This window comes from Vanellus vanellus (genome assembly GCF_965231255.1).
Source record: "Vanellus vanellus genome assembly, chromosome: 2".
NCBI lineage: Eukaryota > Metazoa > Chordata > Aves > Charadriiformes > Charadriidae > Vanellus > Vanellus vanellus.
The window spans coordinates 153,947,994-153,966,870 of record NC_138906.1 but is presented as its reverse complement, the minus strand read 5'-3'; the positions used below and the strand labels follow the sequence as shown (position 1 = coordinate 153,966,870).

Below are 18,877 nucleotides of genomic sequence, written 5' to 3'. Positions count from 1 at the left end.
ACCTTATTAAATTACAGGGTCTTGGCCTTTTGCCAAGTGCTAGGGTGACGCGCTCTCCACTGGCATACATACAGGAGAGGGATACGGGCCTGGACGTCAAGAGGCGCCAGGTGCAGTCACTAGCTGAGAGCCCTGCCTGCACGTCACCTTGAACATCTTGATTTTTGCATCTCTCCGTGCATAATTTTATTTATCTGTAAGACGGCAGTGATACTAATTTTCCTGTTTCACAAGCTTTGGTGAGGTTTAACAGGTTGTCATGTTTACAGAGTTTTTTTAGATGCTTGATTGGAAGCCAGGGCAAAGCGAACCTTTGCCTTCCTGGGCTCCCCCGTCCTGGACGGATGGCAGTGGAGGCCCGGTGGGAGCAAGCTCTCCGCAGCAGGCTAGTAAGAAATGCAGAGCAGCAAACTGCCCTGCTCAGGCACCCTTAAATAAAAGCGGGTTTAGAATTCTTCATTTTGGTTGCAAGACACTGTAATATTCCACCCCGTGTTGCCTCTTTAGACAAATCACCTTTTGACTTCAGTTTCTCCTGAAAGTGTCTGCGTGATTACCCTGGTAGTGAGCTTAAAATGAAATAAGTGCCTGGAAGTAGGCTCAAACAATCTATTTTGAAATGCCACTCCTGAACTCTCTGAAATGACCAAGTGTCTGTTTTATACCCGTAGAAAAGGTTAGATTTATTCCAGTGGCTAGATGACTACTAATATGTGCTGTGCTCTGAAGCATATGGTAATAGAAGAGATCGTTTTGAATTAATTTGATGTGAATTAATAAGAGACTTATTTGATGAGAACTGTTTGAAGGTGATGACGCTTTGTAGCTGAACAGGATTTAAGATGTCCAAAAGTGCACCTTTTGAGATTTGAGAACGATCAATGTTGGGAAAGTAAATGTAAATGGGAAGGAGCAAGCTTGAACAGACCTCAGCCTTTCTTCACTTGTCTCTTTGGTGTAAACTTTGTGGGGGAAAAAAAGATGTGCAAAAAGCTTTTGGGAAATTGGTGATCAGGGACCAACCTGAAGAGTCTGAAAATGCAGAAGAGGAAGAGAGGAGGTGAAAACCAACAGCGGTTTGCTATAATATTGCTCTACTGGTGAGGCATAATTTTCTCCTTGCATTTTCTAGATTGATGAAGCTATCATAATGTCAGTGGAGCAAGCAGAGTGTAGAATATCAAGCAGATACATTTTGACCAAATACAATGTCTAATCCTGCCAAATTTTACTGGTATGAGGAGGCACGTTCCACTCTAAGCAGTCTCAGGCAGGAAAGAGTAGCTGTGCAGTTTTAGGGCTTGTAGAAAAAGGTGTATCGCTTAAAAAGTCCTTTGGAATTAGTTTGTCCCTTGCTTAGAGTGGTGACATCCCCTGTCTTTTATGGTGTATTTGAAGACGCTGGTGCCGAAGGGGGAGGAGGTGATCTTGTTGAAGAGGGAGTTGCGTGTCCTTAAGCTTATGGTGCCCTCCCATGGTTTAGGGCCTGATTCTTGAGTTCCTCACACAAAAAAGGGTTTGTTCTTCCCTTCCGTTCTTAGCAGAGAAAGGTTAGGACCATGCCTTGGTTGTTTTCAGGCAGGCTTGCTCTGAGAACCACAGGCAAAGCTGGGAGAGAAGCATGGTGGGTGACTGCCTCCGGCTCGGTGTCGTGGCCAGAGACTGTGAGGCTGTACACATCTCCTCTGTCATTTCACTGTTCAGGTATCTATGAGGGAAGGTGGAAAGATGGGACCTTACCCAGTCCTGTACCAACCGCAGTGTCTGAGTCTGGGGGGGTAGTTTGCATCTAATGTAACCTAATTTTCAGTGAAGGCAGCAATTTCACCTGGAGTTTCCAGTGTATTCGCAAATTAGCTTTTTTGGTTTTGTTTTGTTTTTTTTTTTTTTGAAAAAAACATATTGGGCTTTGAACTGTGGGCTGTCCCGATTAGGTTGTTAACTTTGTGGTTGTGCTCGGTGCAGGTCTGGGCCAGCCCGGCGGGACGGGCTGCGGCGGAGGGCCGGGTGGGGGGGGGGCTCCCCAGGGACGGAGCCGCCACCGAGACCCTTTCCCAGAAATTCACCCGCTGAGATGGGAGCTTTCGGGCTTCGGAGCTCGTGTGCCTTACAGCTGCTCGACTGCTGTATGGAGAGTGGGGAGAAGGCCCCGGATCGGTTAGGACTTTATGTGCTTGATAGAAGCCGACACTTTGAACACTTAAGGGTTTTTTTTATATAAAGCACAGCAGACAGTCTTTGTAGCCTGTTTATGTGTAATAAGCTTGGTTTTGTTTTGTGCCTTGGTTGTTTTTTTGTTGGGTTTTTTTTTGGTGTGAAAGAAAAAGAAAAAAAAAAAAGAGAGAGAAATTAAAACCACAGCAGTATTTTCCCATGCGGCTGTAGTGAGTATCCTGCGATCTCACATGATCGACTGTCCTGGTGGGGCGGAGTGTGGGAAGGTGTCAAAATATGTCTCTCAATTTTTATTTTTATTTTTTTTTCTTAAAAGGGAAAGCCAGATGAGTGCCAAAAGCCCTGTTCTCTTCTCTAGCCCTGCAGTAACAAACTACATGAGTGTATGTTATTAAGATGATAAGATTAAATTTCTTGCTACTAACATGCTATCACAACAGCAAAGGGGGAAAAAAAGATCTTGAAAAAATTATGAAAATTAGTCTGACGGTCTCCTTTTAATAATAAGATCACTCCCAACCCCAACAGACAGTGTAGGCTGGAATTCCACAGGGCTTTTTTGTGGTCCTAATGATTTTAATAATACTTTGTGCTATGTAGCACCTTTCATTAGAGGATCACAAAGTGCTTTACAGTCACTAATTAATTAAGCCTCACAACACTCCTGTGAGATAGGTAAGTATTAGACATATATTAAGCTGAGACACTGAGAGTTAATGATTTTTTGCTGCATTATTCTGGCAAAATGATTGATGTTTAAGCGCCGTATGTGCATTATATGTCTGTGTGTGGGTGTCTAATATGTATGAGTGTGAAAGTATTAATTTTACTATCCCTTAACAAAGAGGTCCTACTTGAGCCTGTTGAATATAAATGTGTATTTTCATATAACTTTTTGTTGCTGCAGCATATTGACTGATAATATCACAGACTTCATAGACCCTTGACTCAATTTGCTCTTTGCTTGTGCATCTACTTGCACAAAGATTAGTCAGTGGCATCTCACAAAATTCAGACATCTTTCTAAAGGTGTAGTATTCTGTTAAAAAGAGCCTATGACTAAGACCTGACCTAAACCTGCAGTGCAAGCACAAGGCAGCAACCATACTGTTGCAATAGGCTTTGATGACAACTCATCACGTTCAATAAAAGTAATGAGCAGCAACAATGACCCATTGCGGGAGCTGATGATCGGCAGGTAATTAGCCATTATCTTTACCACGCATAAGAAACTATTGATTATCAGAATTTGCTTTTTCTTTTTTTTTATTTTTTAAAAGAGGTATAGTAGTCACGATTGTAATTCATTGTCCTGAATTACAAACTGATTTTAGCAGAAGTTTCCACTTTTTGCTTCCAGGAATAAACTGATGTAAGTGAGTGTTGAACAGAAAAGTCTATCTCACAGATGCAGGAATCGTGTAGAGTAGCCTTGGCTGGTGTTGAGGAAAACTATATATATATATTGCCATTAGTATTATTTCCACTTTAAAGTAGCTGAGGATGATCATACCAGGTTAAAAAAAAAACAAAACAAAACAAAAAAAACCCCTAACAAACCAAACACAAACCCCACAGGGTTTAAAGGTAATTTCTGTGTAATGAAAATAAGATGCTAAACCCTGAATTACAGGAGCCCAAAGAGAGATTCTGCAGCCTGGACCTTATCCAGGGTTCCCTCAGCTTGAGAAGTCTCTTCATTCACATCAGGCTTAGTAATTCTTTTATTTTGGGAAGATCACCATTTCCAGTGACGAAAAGGTAGTTCAGTCCCAATGGCTGTTCATGACTTGGCCTCTTCACTAATAGCCAACAAATGTGCTTATTATTGTGATGGCATTTTTGAGATGTGGATAGTTGCCCACTTAAAGTAACACCACTAAATTCATTTCAAGTGGGACACAAGGCAGCCAGCAGATGATAACTTTCAATTGCTGGCGGCAGACCCTGGATACGAACCAGTTATTTGTATTCCTTTATCCATCCCATTAGGCCAGTCCCAGTAGGATGCACAATATCTGCTAATATCTGTGATTTTCTAGGGCACTTTTATTTTTTACTGCGTTAACCAGCTCATTTTCAACAACACTTACTTTAAACTTGTTTTTTGGTGAACATCACCTCTGAGATAATTTTTGTCTCTGTGTGTGTGTGTGTGTTTGTATGCGTGTGTGTGCAAGAGCATGTGTGTCTGGCTCTAAGGAGAAGGCAGCCATGGGGTTTCTCACGCTTGATGGAAGTAGAGAACAGCAGTCACTATTTGTATAGTGCTCACTAATATATGCATGTGAATGTACAATAGGCATAATGATGTTTTTAAGTAAAACCCGTATTTTGAATGCATAATTTAGGAAGGAAAACCTTTTTTTGTTTTGTTTTGCAGATATACAGATCAGCTCTCAAAATGTCTTCTGTGTCTTCCGTGCATCTTCTAAGACAATTGCATTAGCCCGCCTGCTAGTTGACTAATAGAATTAATAATTGTAAAAAGCACTCTAAAGCCACATGCCTTATGAAGTCAATGCTGGGTATGATTTTACAAGTATGTGATCCATTTTTTCAAGTGAAATTGTTAACTGAAAACGTTCTTGGCACACAATAAAACATTGTGCAATCTGTTATTTGTCTTAGAGATAATAATTTCAGAGTGGCTATATTCTTTCTATATCTAACTTATGACTTGCTAGGGGATGGTTTCTTCGATTTAGGAGTATTGCAAATGTAGTTTTATTTACATAATATGTCTCTGAAAAATGATAGTGGTGGAATTTCAGCGACAAAAAAAATACCACGTCTTTTCTTACCGTCTGCTTGAGTGGAAATCAAGCAAATAAATGACAGATGATTTTTCAAAAGCTAAAAGAAAAAAGAGGGGAAAATACTTTTAAATTCAACTTAAGAAAAGTTTTTATATTTAAATCAATGTTATCTTCTTTCCTTTCTTTCTCTTAGCACAGAATACTGCATAAAAAGCTCCATTAGGCAGATAACGTTTGTTCCCCCCCCCCCCCCCCCCCCCCCTTCATTAACACACAGGCTCACAGATACCTCAGGAAAATTTGAACCAAAGTATCTAGATCTGGAGTACTGTCTAGTTAGCCTGTATACAGTCCAAGTTTTGGTTTTTTTTTTTTTGCTTTGCTTTATAGGGATTTTTTTTTCTGTCCTTTTCTCTGACTTTCTTCTGACAGTTGCCATGAAGATAGCAAAATCTCTAAACTTTCCTTATCTGCCAAAAATATCTGTAACAAAAACATTTTAAAACATTGCATTTAGTCTTGTTTAATTTTGACTGAGGTAACAGTCACGATGTTTACTTTCTCGATTTCTGATTTTTCTTCACTGCGTAGTCAGGACTCCTTTCTCTGTCCTCTAACTGCCATGTATTGCATTTAAACAGAAGTTATTTTAAAAAAGGTTTGGGATCTGTAACCAGGAGAAAAATACAGACTTAGCCGAACACCTACCAGAGATGCTCACAAATATTTTTAGTGTGCGTTAACCAAGAGCATTCATGAAGTCCCACAGAGAAGCAATAATGCTAAAAGGCGAAGGACTATCTTTATACCTTGAATTATATACGAGCGCAGTCTGTATTGTAGTAGTTCTCTTACCACAACAGGAAATCTTTCTTTTCTCTTAGTTCTGAATGGCTTCATGGTTCAGAAGTTATTGGGGGGGGTGGGGGGTAAGAAGGCGAATTCAGTGCATACGTATCCTGGTAGGTGTGGTTGACATTAAAGAGAAGGCACTTGGTTCCCAAGCATGTGTGCCTTCTAGAGTAAGGAATCACAGTAGGCATTTAAGAAACCTATTAAGACCACACAGAGTGTCAAAATTTCTGTAACAGGAGCTGGCATCTTGTGTGAAAGCCGTCTCGCTGTAGCCCATGCTGCCTGTGGATCAGCTCAACCACAAAGACAACAGAGCCAGCCCAAGACACAAGTTGAACACTTCCCCTAAGAAGTTGTCTGTTTTTATCAACATAGCATACGGTGCCCTTTCATGTGGAACAGATGTAAATAAGAGGATGTACAGACGCCTGTTCTTTTATTTTTAACCTCCGTCCCCAGCCGTACTTCTCAAAGTACTGTTTTGAGAAGGTCATCCGTGGCTTTTAAAGGTCTGCATGCGGCACCATTTGGAGTGCATCAGGGCTGCTCCCAGAACCGCCAGGTGGTCCTCCCTTCGCAGAGCAATATATATCTCCAGTGCCTCCTTAGGCTCCCGGCCGTGGCTGGCCTGGGAATGGGGGTTCGGGGTTGAGTCTGGAGCTCGCATCTCGTGTGTGGTACTGCAGGCTGCTGCCACCGGACCACACGCAATTTGGCAAAGAGAAACATTCATCACTGTATACAGCGTTGGCAAAGATAAGAGCATAGAAAAACTTGTAGCACATCTGTCTTCTGCCCATAGTTAGCATGTGAACACAAATGGATCAAACCAGCTGGGGGTGAATATCAAATCCAGAACCACTTAGTGGAGAGTGCAGGGAAGTTTCATGTATAGATTTTTTTTTTTTTTTTTCCAAGTAGGCTGGGGAAGGTGCAGATATGTAGCGGATGAGGAATTCAGCTTACTACCTGCATGGGCTGATTATTTGTTCTTCCATAATCTCCCCTGTTCGGCCAGCAGCTAACTCGTTGCTGGCAGACTCCTCCTTTCTCTCTGATCCTTATGGCTGTCCTGTCTGAGCTTTCTTTAATGGATCCTGAAAGTGTACCTGCAGATTTAGCACTAGTGGCTACGTCGGCAAGGAGGACTGAGCAGAGGAAGGTTCGGCTGTTTAGGTCCATGTGGATTCCAGGTGTTTTTGGGGTAGATCCCAACTCAGCCACACAGCAATGTCAAATGTCTGGATCCAGGCCTGTAAAATTTTATTGACAGTGGGTTTCCTAATAAAGTTAGTTTCTCTTTGTTTGGCAAATAGAACTAATTACATGAGTAATGGACTGTGGGGCCAGACTCTAGAATATCCGTATAATCCTGTTTGAAGTTTATGGGCAGTAGGAAGGGGAGCTTTTGCTCTAGAGAAACTGATACCCGCTTAGGAAAAACACTTTCTCTGAAACCTCAAAGTTACCTACTTTCCTAAATCTGTTTCCTTCCTAATAACTTGTTTAAGTGCTCCTGATTATGTCTTTTAAGTGTATTTTTGAAAAGCTACTTTATACGGAGTTGTACAGCACATGAACATTACACTGCAAAAGTTTATTTTTCCTCTTGGTTTTTAGAATTATTTTAAATGAAGCATTCATTAAAAATTATTTCTGCCAGACCATTATCTTCTGAAAAGATAGCGAAACCTCTAATTCGTTCACTCTGATGCCAGTGTTTTTGTAGGCTTTAAAGTTCTCTTTTTAGTTCAGTCTCAGTGTGATAATTTTTTTTTAAATGTAAAATTCCATTTTACTGCATAGTCTAAAAACCTGTTTGGCAAAACTTTTCTGAAAAGTTGATGTATTCATATAGTTCAGAATGCTTTAAAAAGTGCCAGGTTTATAATCTGTTATATATCTTGAATAATTCTATAGGGGTTTTTGCCCTTTTCTTTTTTTTTTTTTTTTTCTTCTTTCTTTTTCTGTGGTAGATATGGTCCGGAAAAAGAACCCCCCTCTAAGAAACGTTGCTAGTGAAGGTGAGGTACAGACCCTTGAGTCTACAGGTACTGAAAGTGAAGAGTCTGGAAGGAAAAAAGAATTTTCCGCAGAGCAGATGCAAGAAAACACTGACCAGGGTGATGCGGCAGAGTTAAATAACAAGGAGGAACTTTGCACGCATGTCCAAGAGCCATCTTCCAGCATTAAAAAGGACTTGAAAAGCTCAGTGCTGAGTGAAAAGGCTGGCTTCAATTATGAAAGCCACAATAAGGGAGGAAATGTTCCATCCTTCCCTCATGATGAGGTGACAGACAGAAATATGCTGGCTTTCTCATCTCCAGCTGTTGGGGGAATCTGTGAGCCCTTGAAGTCTCCTCAAAAATCAGATGCAGATGACACCCAAGATGTGGTCTGTACCCCGTCAGGAGATGCAGCGGAGACAAATGAGGAGCATCAGATGTCGCCAAAAGCTTCAGATGAAACAGTGCAAGTGCAAAGTGGTCAAACTGATGGCCAAGGCTCAAGCCCGGTCCCCATGGCCTCAAAAAACCCACAAGTGCCTTCAGATGGGGGTTTAAGGCTGAACAAATCTAAAGCAGATTTGTTGGTAAATGATAACCCAGATACGGCGCCTCTGTCTCCAGAGCTTCAGGACTTCAAATGCAACATCTGTGGATACGGTTACTATGGGAACGACCCCACAGATCTCATCAAACACTTCCGCAAGTACCACCTAGGACTGCACAACCGCACCAGGCAGGATGCTGAGCTCGACACTAAAATTTTGGCTCTCCACAACATGGTGCAATTCAGCCACTCCAAAGACTTCCAGAAAGTCAACCGCACTGTGCTTTCAGGAGTGCTGCAGGACATCAATTCCCAGAGGCCCGTCTTATTAAATGGGACTTACGATGTGCAGGTTTGTATTTTCCCAGCCTCCCCGCTTCTGCTAACTGCCGTCTCAACTGCAAAGTCGATTTATTTGCAAAGCCGCTCCTACCTACGCGGTTAAAGTATTTCATATAACCTGCTTAAGCCTTAAGAACCCTTTTGGCGTATTTTAGCCAGGCCTTCTGCAGGTCTGCTGAGCATCTTGTACAGTAGAGGAGTGCTTGGCTTTTTGACCAGTGATATTTCTGTGTACGATTTAGCCATTGTGGTAATCAACAGCAAAAGATCTTATTCAGCAAACGGGCAAATTGCTGAATTGGTAATCATATCTGAAGGATTTGCTGTCACGGAAAGAAAAGAGCAAATAATAATGAAAAATAACAGCCAGACAGACAAAAGACAGCAGCTGGAAATTAAAAATGTAATCCTAAATTATCAGCTGCCGGGAGTCAAGATTTGGCTTATTGATTCTTTATTAAGATAAAATAAATGGCAAGTCTTGGCAACTCTAAAGTTGTCTAGTGCCAAAAAAACAGGATACACAATGGGTATTTAAAACATCTCAAAAAGTAACAGTAATCCATGCTGTCCTTCACATTAGTGAGCACACAAGGGAAGGACTATTGCCTCAGTCATTTTCTCATCTAGTTGGAGCAGGGAAAAAATACAGATACTGCTGTAAAAAAACCCAAGTCTTATTTTTACCACGAAAGAGTGGACTCAAAAGGATTTTCGTGGAGTATCTGTTAGTTTATCACCTAATATTTAATTAGTTAAAAAAATTATGCTGCTTTAGAAATAAAAATCCTCTTGTGAGTGAGCTGAGAGATGCGGTAGGATACCTCAATGTTCTATGATACAAAAATTCAGATTTTAAGAAAGAAAAAAAAAAGTGTCAAAGTTTGTATACAAAATGAGTTCAGATGCCCATCCAGTTTCAAGTGTGTGTTTGCATAGGAAGTGATGTCCCACCTGGTATTAATCACCAGAGAAAACTCAGGGTATGTTAAAATAAAGAGGTAGAAGGTGGCAAATATTTAATAATGCCTGCAGAGACTTTAGCTATAGGAAACAAATTTTGCAAAACAGGTTAAGATGGCTAACATCTTACTTCAAGTAAGAAGCTGGAACCGAAACACAAGTCAGGAACTTGAAGCTTTTAAAGTGATTTAAACTTTTCCTCTTTTTTCAGAAACTCTACAGCTTCTTTGTGGAGCAGCAAATCAAACTAAGGTCGTTACTATGCGTAAAAGCTGCAATCTTTGAACTGCTGTCTTATTAAAAGATCACTTCACTGTCTCATGTCAGACACTCTCTCCTGTCAAACTGTGATTAGAAAGCAAATACGTGATTTAGTTAAAAGAGGTTAGAAGTGAATAATGTCAGAATGTGAAATGATGGTTTATAATTAGCACATAGTATGATGTTAATACCTGGATTTCCTGCTATAGTTTCAGTTTGCTGACTCCGGGGACAGCATCTTAGAGCAACTGATCCATGCTGTCAGGAAGACATTCAAACTGGAACAGCTCAGGCATACAGTATAGAGGAATTTGAGTTTCTAAACACACTTTCATTTCCTCCAAACAATTGTTTCGTTAGGTCCTTAGTTATTTATAGGAAAGTTTATGCTTGATTAGAATGAGCTGGACACTTTTCCTATGCAGTGTGTTCAGAAATAAAACAGATGTGTGAGCTATCTCAGTTTGAACTGATAGAAGTAGAAATAAAACAGCCGAACCTAGACTATACTTGTCTACTAAACCCTGGCAGTAAGATACTGCAGGGGAGACAAAAAGCGGTAGGAAACAGCCCATAGATAATCTACTTACGATCAGTCTTTTCTCAGACGAAAAACATTTTCCAAAATAGAACAGACAGCCTATACAATGTTGGCAATTTATTTTAAAGAAAAAAAAAATTGGATCTGGAAACTTAATTTTTAAGAGTGCTAATTTTCCCTGCCCAATTTGGGAAGAGAAGATTAAATAAGCTTTTGTGCCAAATGCCATACTTCATCACTTGCACATGCACCAGATGTTGATCCAGAACATGTCAGAAGATAAGTAACTGATTAATATTTTTATGCTTTCTCCGCCCCCACTCCCGATACAGAGCAGCTTTGTGAGATTCACAAACACAGTAAAAGAACGTTTGAAAATCCCCTTTGCACCCACACATGTTTATATTGCTACTACGTCCATTTCGGAGGGGATTTTTCTCAGGCGTCTGAACGGCTGGCATCTCCTGCCGCATCGAGGGATCGTATTGATTTGAGCTCTGGTTAAAAGTGGTTCAGTCAAACTCCTGTGTAATAGGAAGAGGGAACTGAACCTGAGTAATTGGTTCATCTGAACAATATTATTTTGTATAGGTACTGGGCTAAAGGAAAATAATCCCTTTGTAATTAACTTGAAATAGTAGTGGACTGGGCTTAAGGTCTGATTTATTGATCCCCTTGCACTTAACAAACTGTTCTGTTGTAGCTGGGGTGGAAGTTATCGATGGATTTACGGTCTCAGGCCAGGGAGCTGGGCACAGAAGCCAGAGGATGAAGATGACTGACTTTGATCTGGCTCACAGTGGTCGGTCGGAGACCATGGTACATGAAGATTTGTAGTAGTGAGGGATGCTGTTGAGCCCTGTAGTTTGCATTCACAACAAAAGCAAACAAAAAGCAATGGAAAAATGTCTGAGTGAAGAAAAAAGCCCAGCATCTGCTATCCTATCTGCCCATAGGTAGGGATGTGGTCCCTTTGCTTGGAAGAAAGAAATCAAATGTATTTTTGGACTTATACCACAGAAGTGAAGTCTGTCCTGTAAAATATCCTCCATCCCCAAACCAACTCCCCCAATCCTAAACCCAGTTTTTAGGGTTCTTTTGTATAGCAGTCAGCAAAACAGTAGGAATACATATTTGGCTTCACATCCAGGTACGCAAATGCTGGGACTGTGTTTTGTAGTACCTAAGGAGGATTTGGCTGGGAACTGTGTAAATAATCCAAGCTTTCTGGCCTTACCACTGTGTGGATTTTTACTTGGATTTGAATATTTAATCCAGCAAGATTCCTTTGTCTTCTTTGAAAATGTGCTTTTGTTTTGAAATCTCCTGTACTCTTTGTTCCCGTTTTCTTCCTCAGAGGTTTTTGGTTCATTGAATTATAATAAATTCCATAGGATTGGGTAAAATCACTGAGCTGTTTCTGGGAGATTAACTTTCTCGCCGATATAGATTTCAGAAAACATTTGCTAGCAAGCACATCTCTAATTTCCCAGAGAACGTGTTAATCAGCTTTATTGCTTTTTTCAGAATAATATTTGAAGTGAGTTCAATGGATCAACTTTTGCTGATGCCCCTCATTACTTTTTTTTTCACATTTAGTTAATTGATCAATCTCTATAGGCAGCTTTATCTTGCTGGATGTTTTAGCCTATGTATGGCTTTGTGGACTTGCCTAAAGCGGTAGATTTAGACTGGATCTGAAGACTTCACTTAAAGTAAAATTCAGGTGACTAAGTTAACAGCTATGATGCTGAAAACCATTGTTTTGCTACTGTACGATTAAGTCTCCTTCTGTGTTTCATCTAATGACTCGTTCATGTAAAGTATGGAAAGATCTGGAGACAGGCAAGTGACTGGCAAGTAGGTAGGAATCTTTTTTCTGTTCCCAACTCTTTTTATGAGTAGTGAGTGGGACAGCTTCAACAGAAAGGCTGGAGAGTGCCGTCTTCCACATATCAGCTTATAGCTAAGGGGTAGGACATTGCCCAGCCAGGGAGAAGAAGTGGGCTTGGATCCCCTCTGACAGAGCAAGGAAAGGAGCCTACTTTTCCTGTTTCCTGAACAAGTGTTCAAGCCATTAGGCTATTGTATAAAAGGGAGCACGACCCCATTTCCTGATACGTTTTAAAAGAAAACAGTGTCCCTCAAAGAAAGGACAGAAACGTCTGCATTCAGGTGAGGGTTTCAGATGGCATGTCCCAAGAGAGAAGGGTATTCATGCAGCCGTGAGTAAAGACATACTGCAGTGCTCAGCAGTTCTTGGGGTTGGCTCCAGGCAGCTTCACATTGTGTGTGCTACCTTTGAGGAGCTTCCTGCTCAGCATGGCCCTGGTTCGGGAACTTATTGTCACAGACCTACCTCCTCTTATGTTCAGCCACTAAAGAGATTCAGACTCCTGTCTCAAAGTACTAAAAAGTGATTTTGTTTTTTTTTTTATCCATCCCTCTCATTCTGATTGTTTCATGGTTTTAGATGCTAGACTGCCATATAAGATAAGAAGACAAGGTTCTGAAAAGCCATGGACTGATAAAAGACATCCAAAAGTTTCTTGATGTTATTTCAGTGAGCCCAGGAAAAGAAAAAAAAAAAGTATTACATTATCAAACTATCCCACAGGCTAATGAGAGATTGGCAGCAGATTTTTTCTTTCATGGTTCTAGACACCCAATTTTATAAGAGTTGCCCTGTGCCACTCATCCTAATCCTTTGTCATATGTAACTATGGGTAACAATTTTTCCAGGATTTTCACAGCAACTGAGAGTGTTTCTGGATGTCCAGCTACCAAGCTGTCCTAGAAAGCGTTCTAGAAAGTGGCAGAAGTGCCCACTCATGCAGAGTGTGTGTAAAGCTCTTCCTTTTGTCTCCTTTATAGATCAGTGGTGTGCTCCATGTGCCTACACAAATTATGTATGTGTGTTTTTTATTCAGTATATCAAATCTGGCAGCTTTTCTGTTCTCACGTTACAAGTGTGTGACTAGTAATATAATTAAAGTCTGGTGTAACTAGGATTCAGGTGAATGAGAACCAGTAGTTTTATTATTAGTAGCTTCTGCTTTTTATCCTCTGCTTTTATATTAGCAGTTTGATTGAATGTGAAGCTGTGAAGGTAAGACTAGCAAAGGTGTAGGGGGTCTGTACAGACGTAATCAGCATCTCTTCTCATGTTTAGGGTTTCCTCTACATTTTTGGTGCTTTTGGGAAAGGGCCTATTACAGATATGGTGAGAATCTAGACTGGAGGCATAGACAAGTATTGCATTTACTTTTGTATTAGTGACAAATCAAACCTTCTTAAAGTTCACCTTTGTCATCAGGTGGGTTTCTTACAAGGTGGCGTGGATACATAACTGGTTGATGTGAGCAGATAAAAACATGTATGTGATTTTTTTTTTTTTTTTTTCCACGTGCTTAGACAAATGGAACCACATTTATATTGCTGGTCTTATTGACTTTAGCTCAATTGTCCCTAAAACAGGAATTAAATCTATATAAACTGATCACCTGTTGCTGGATATGATGTGTCCTGATCTCTTGGACTACATTGTGCCATGCTAGATTTGGAGGGTGTGCTAGAACAGAACTTGCATGAAAGTGTAATGTCCCAGAAGGCCCATTTCATCTGTCAGCCATGTTGTAGACTTTCTCTGGAAACTTCCCTGTTTGAGCTGAAGGCTGTCAAGCTGTCTCGGGTGTTGCACCTATGTGTGTGCATACCTGTTTATTTTGAGTCTTATTTCTGTGCCATGATCAGGCTTGGAGACTGCCTTGCACACCGAGAGAGTCACACTGAACGTGGGGGACAGTCATCTCTTTTAAACCACAGACATGAAAAAGAAATGGTGGCAGGTGGAGAAATGGCTGGTGGTAAAACCCACATGTGTACATGTTCGTACGCACGAGCTTGTGTGTATGTGTAAACATGTATGTACTTCTTGTTCTCATCTATATGTGCATACACATATACAAAAATATTATGTGAAAAAGCACATATGGTCTTGTAGGCATCTAAATTCTATATTCTGTATTGACTGTAGCTCATAAGTAATGCTTTATATTATTATATGTGGTAGAAGTTCTTGATATCCTTTCTTTGGAGGCACTAGCAAGTTTACTATTCAGAATGATATGCAGTGATTTACAACATGTCAGCTCCTAAATAGTAAGTGCCTGGAAACATTCACTTGCTCTGTGACAAAAATGAGCTATTTTAGCTTTCTTTCAGTGAGAAAGTTTCAGTCTACTCTCAAATTAGAGCATTCAGATGGGCAGTTTCTGTGGAACAACTGATGTGATGTATATTCACAGCCTTCAAGACAAGGTTGTTTATGTGTTAATATTCCTCGTCTTTATGCCGGGGATATCTGGTAATGATTGACGAGGGGTTAATGAAGAAAGTTGGTGACACTAGTAATAGTCATGGATATATTTAAAGATATAAAGTGCTAAGGTAGCCCACAGAAATTAAAAGAGCTCAAAAAATAAAGTTGCTGGGGAAAAAGGAAAGCAGTTAGGTTTTCTTCTGGTGTAAATCAGTGCAAGTTTGCTTCGAAGTCTGTGAGACTGTCTGAGTTTACAGTAGCCAAGGAACTGTCTGGAAATTTTATCTACACAGAGAGAGAATAGAAGGGATGGTGCTTCTTTTAGGTGCTAGATATTAGTTTACTAGCATTAGCTAGCAAATGAAAGTCTTGATTCTGTGCCCTTTACTTCTGTTGTTTTTGCACATCTGGTCTCCTGACCTTAATTTATGTCCTGTTATTGTTCTGTTACAGTCTTTGTCTTAAAAATACCTTTTAAATCCTGATGTCAGAAACCATACTGCTAGCTTCAATGACAACAGAATGAATCTTGAGAAGAATACACTCATCTTGAATAAATGTGACCCAATAGTTTGCTGTCTTGTTTTGGTAAATACCAATAGCCCAGAAAGGCAGGAGTTTGCCCTTAGTCTTTGCCTCACTTGTGCAACATAGTTGTATCTACCAATAAGTTAATCACAGTATGGTAAATAGTTTTAAGAATATGCTCTGAAGATTATCTTAGTTTTACATGCAGAGAGGGAGCGAGTTCTTCATAGTGGAAGTTAGAGAACTGGGTGGTGTTACACAAACTTGCATAAAAGCCAGGAATCTGTTCTGGCCTGCACAACATGAAGAACTTCATAAATGTGGGATGGTTAAAATGTTCTGGATGCTATATTGCACAAAGCAAATGAATAAACAAGAGCATTAGAAAATATTTTAGGATTAGAAGATTAAGAGTAATTGGCAAAGGCAGATGGGATGGCTCGGGAGATTGGTAAGAGATCTGGAGCCTTTCACCTCCTGATTAGCCAAAGATGTAACCCAGGTAATCAAAAAAAGAAGATTTATTAACTTTTGATGTTCCAATGCAGATGGTTGGTCTAGTTTCTAATCAGTCGTTGCAGAAGAAGCCAGGGGTCAAAGACAGCTTTACTCTGTGCACATAAACCTGCAGTTGAATCTCCTACCTGGATATAGGCCACTAGTTTCTGCTGGTGGAAATTTCTTCATGAAACGTATGATTACAGGAGCTGGCAGACTTTGTCTTCCTTGTTTTTTTTTTTTTTTTTTTTTTTTTTGTTTTTTACTTTCTGTAAGTATTTTTAAACTGCTTTGGTGTAATAAGTTTTAGAATTGGTGGTGGGGAGGTGGGACCTCCCCATTGGAGGTGGGAGAATAGAGTAGGGTAGCATTTAAATCAAGAGCAGGTTAAAAACATTTAAAAAACAAAAACAAATGGAAAGTACCTCTCCTTGCCCAAGTCTGTGTATTCCATGAAATTGTTGGTTTTGGTCTGACTAATTAAGGTAATATAGACATATCTGTTGGAAACATATAGTGCAATTACACAGCTTTGTTGAAGCACTTGCCAACATGCTTTAGAAAGTACATCTTGAAATGTTGTCAATTATTGTGTTTTTTTTTTTCTCCTCTTTCTGGCTATTTTCGGAAATGTGCGTGGTGTGTGAGGGGATAGCTTAGTTGTATTAACACATAAACTTCAATCCTTGTGGTAAATTCTTTACCAGTCTTCTAGATTTTGATAATTTTCCCCGTTAACGTGAACAAATGTTATGATTAATGTTTTGAGTTTCAGGGAGTCTTACTGTGAAATACATTTCAGTTTAATCCCAAACTGAAACATGGCTTTGAAGAGCAATTTTTGAAGAATATCAGTGCAACCATCTCGAGCGCAGTAACAGAGAGCTCATTCCAACAGCTGTCTCCCTCTATACAGCCCAGTAATACCAACTGTGTTGCCATAATGGAGGTGCTGCAGGAGTAAGCGATAATCCCAAGGTCCCAAGAGAGTGACAGTGAAGGAAAGACCTAAATCAGGTTTCTCCAGTCCAAACAGATGCCTTGTATGTTAGATTCCCTTTAAAAAGAGAATTAAGAAGAGGAGTTTTCTTCTGTGTTTCTTGAAGGAACTATTGATCTAGTGGTGCTCTTACATTTCCAGTGCAAGCTGTACCTGGACTTGTGACTCCCACTAGCTATGTCAGCTGGCACTTTGGACTCCACTGCTGTAATAACATTGCAGAATTTTAGCATTGCTTTTGTTTAGTTCTTCTGCTTTCTGTTGGGGAGGAGCGTCTACTTAAGAAAATATAACTCTGCCAGGCCAAAGCAGGGGACTAGATTTTTCTGGGATCACAATGAAATATGGGAATAAATACTAGAAGCTATCACTTCTGATACCACACAGAAATGTGGCTATTGATTTCTAGGGTAGGCATATATTTCTTTTCCCCTTTCTCCTTCTCTTTCTCCTTTGTTTGTCATTTTTCTGGGGCAGGTCAGAGAGAGCAGGAGGTTAGGGCCAATTACATACCCAGTGAGGGAGTTTGGTGCCTGTATGTAGAGATATGTAACCGAAAAATCTCAAACTGAAGCCAAGACCTGAGCAGAGTGTATGAATCTAACCTAAATTACGGAATCCCGGAGTTTCAGAGTTGGAAGGGACCTCTAGAGATCATCTAGTCCAACTCCCCTGCTAAAGCAGGATTATGCTTCTATGATTCTATGAATCCAAACGGTTCTGCAAATGTTTAGGCTTCTTCCAAATTTGGCTGGCTGAAAGCTGAAATGGCTTCAGTTTCTATTGTCAGTTCAAGGTCTTCTCCCAGCCTCCTTGCATGGAAGCCATTTTCTTCAGTTCTCTTTACCTGGTAACCCCCAAGGAGGCTTTCGGTAGGTTTTGTTATGCATGAAAAATAGCTTTTGAGTGTCATAACATCAAGATGACCCTGTGTTACCTTTCACGTACATGGTCTCCTAATAGGACACATTATTTTGAATTGTGGCAGGCTAGTCAGGGAAATGCCAGTCCAGTAATTGGTAATCAGTTACATTACAGTGCTGTAAAGATCGTGTGTCCCCCTCTCCATTGCAACAAGTTAATACAAATAGCCTGAGAATACGTAGTTCTATTTTATCCTCTTGTGATGCAGAGAAGGATGTATTAGCATGGGACACAAATTTGCTATGTAGGCCACTAAGCAGCTTTAGCACAAGTTACAAAAATGTTGTGATTTACAGTCCATTGTATAAAATGCTAGTACTAATAATATGTTTTTCCAGTGTTCAGAAATAAAAGTAATTAGCAATGAACAGCAGCTGGGATTATTGTCACTCACAATTTCTAACTGGCGTCTACAGAGTGTCTGCAAAATAGGTTTGTTATCTGTAGGCTCTGTGAATGGACAGCTGAGAGTAATGGATGTATTTACTCATTAGAGCCACTTAAGGTAAAGCATTCTGGCCAGTTTTCTGTGCATGCATAGAACAAACGTAAATATCTAATTAAATGAACAAAACCAGATCACCTTGCAACTTAGGTAATCACGCAGTGAGCTGCTGTTATTTTCTCTTTACCATAATTCCATCAGTGCTTTCTTTAAGTTATCTTCCGACACTGTTGAGACTTTGAACATTGAAATAATGGAGTGGATGGAGACCTGAAGTGCCAGACACTGTGGAGCAGGCCCAAATCCCCCTGTTGTCAGTGGATCAGGCTCAGCATGGCTTTGACTCCAGTTATTGCTCACCGTAAAATGAATGAAATGAGATATCTTCTGCAGTACAGAACCTCTTCAAAACCAAATTCATAACTTGATACCAGAACTTGGAGCCCCAGTTTAAGTGAAAATGTTATTACAGTTAAGGCCCAGCTCTTTGGCTGCCTGACTCACCATTGCCTAATGAGATATGTTTCCTAAACAAACAGAAAGCAATTTTCAGTTTATTTAAGAAAAAAGTTTTAACCAGCGTATGGGAATTGTTCTTTCTTAAAAAAGAAAAAAAAAAAAAGAAAAAGAATTGTTGGAGGCTGAATAGCAGCAGCTCATTATATCATGGTTTAGCAACTCATTGACTCACTCTACATGTTCAATTCTGATG

The 18,877-nt window shown here is 40.1% G+C and overlaps 1 protein-coding gene across 1 annotated transcript in view; it reads left to right on the top strand.

Annotated features, from left to right (window-relative positions):
• Positions 1-4,680: 4,680 nt before the first annotated feature.
• The window catches only part of TRPS1 (transcriptional repressor GATA binding 1), a gene marked incomplete at both ends in the record, with an annotated part of 174,535 nt that continues 160,338 nt past the window's right edge, over positions 4,681-18,877 (top strand). The window contains 2 exons of the mRNA XM_082498858.1: positions 4,681-4,717; positions 7,766-8,694. Of these exons, the coding sequence (XP_082354984.1) occupies positions 4,681-4,717; positions 7,766-8,694 (966 nt within the window). The remainder of the gene's footprint in view (positions 4,718-7,765; positions 8,695-18,877) is intronic.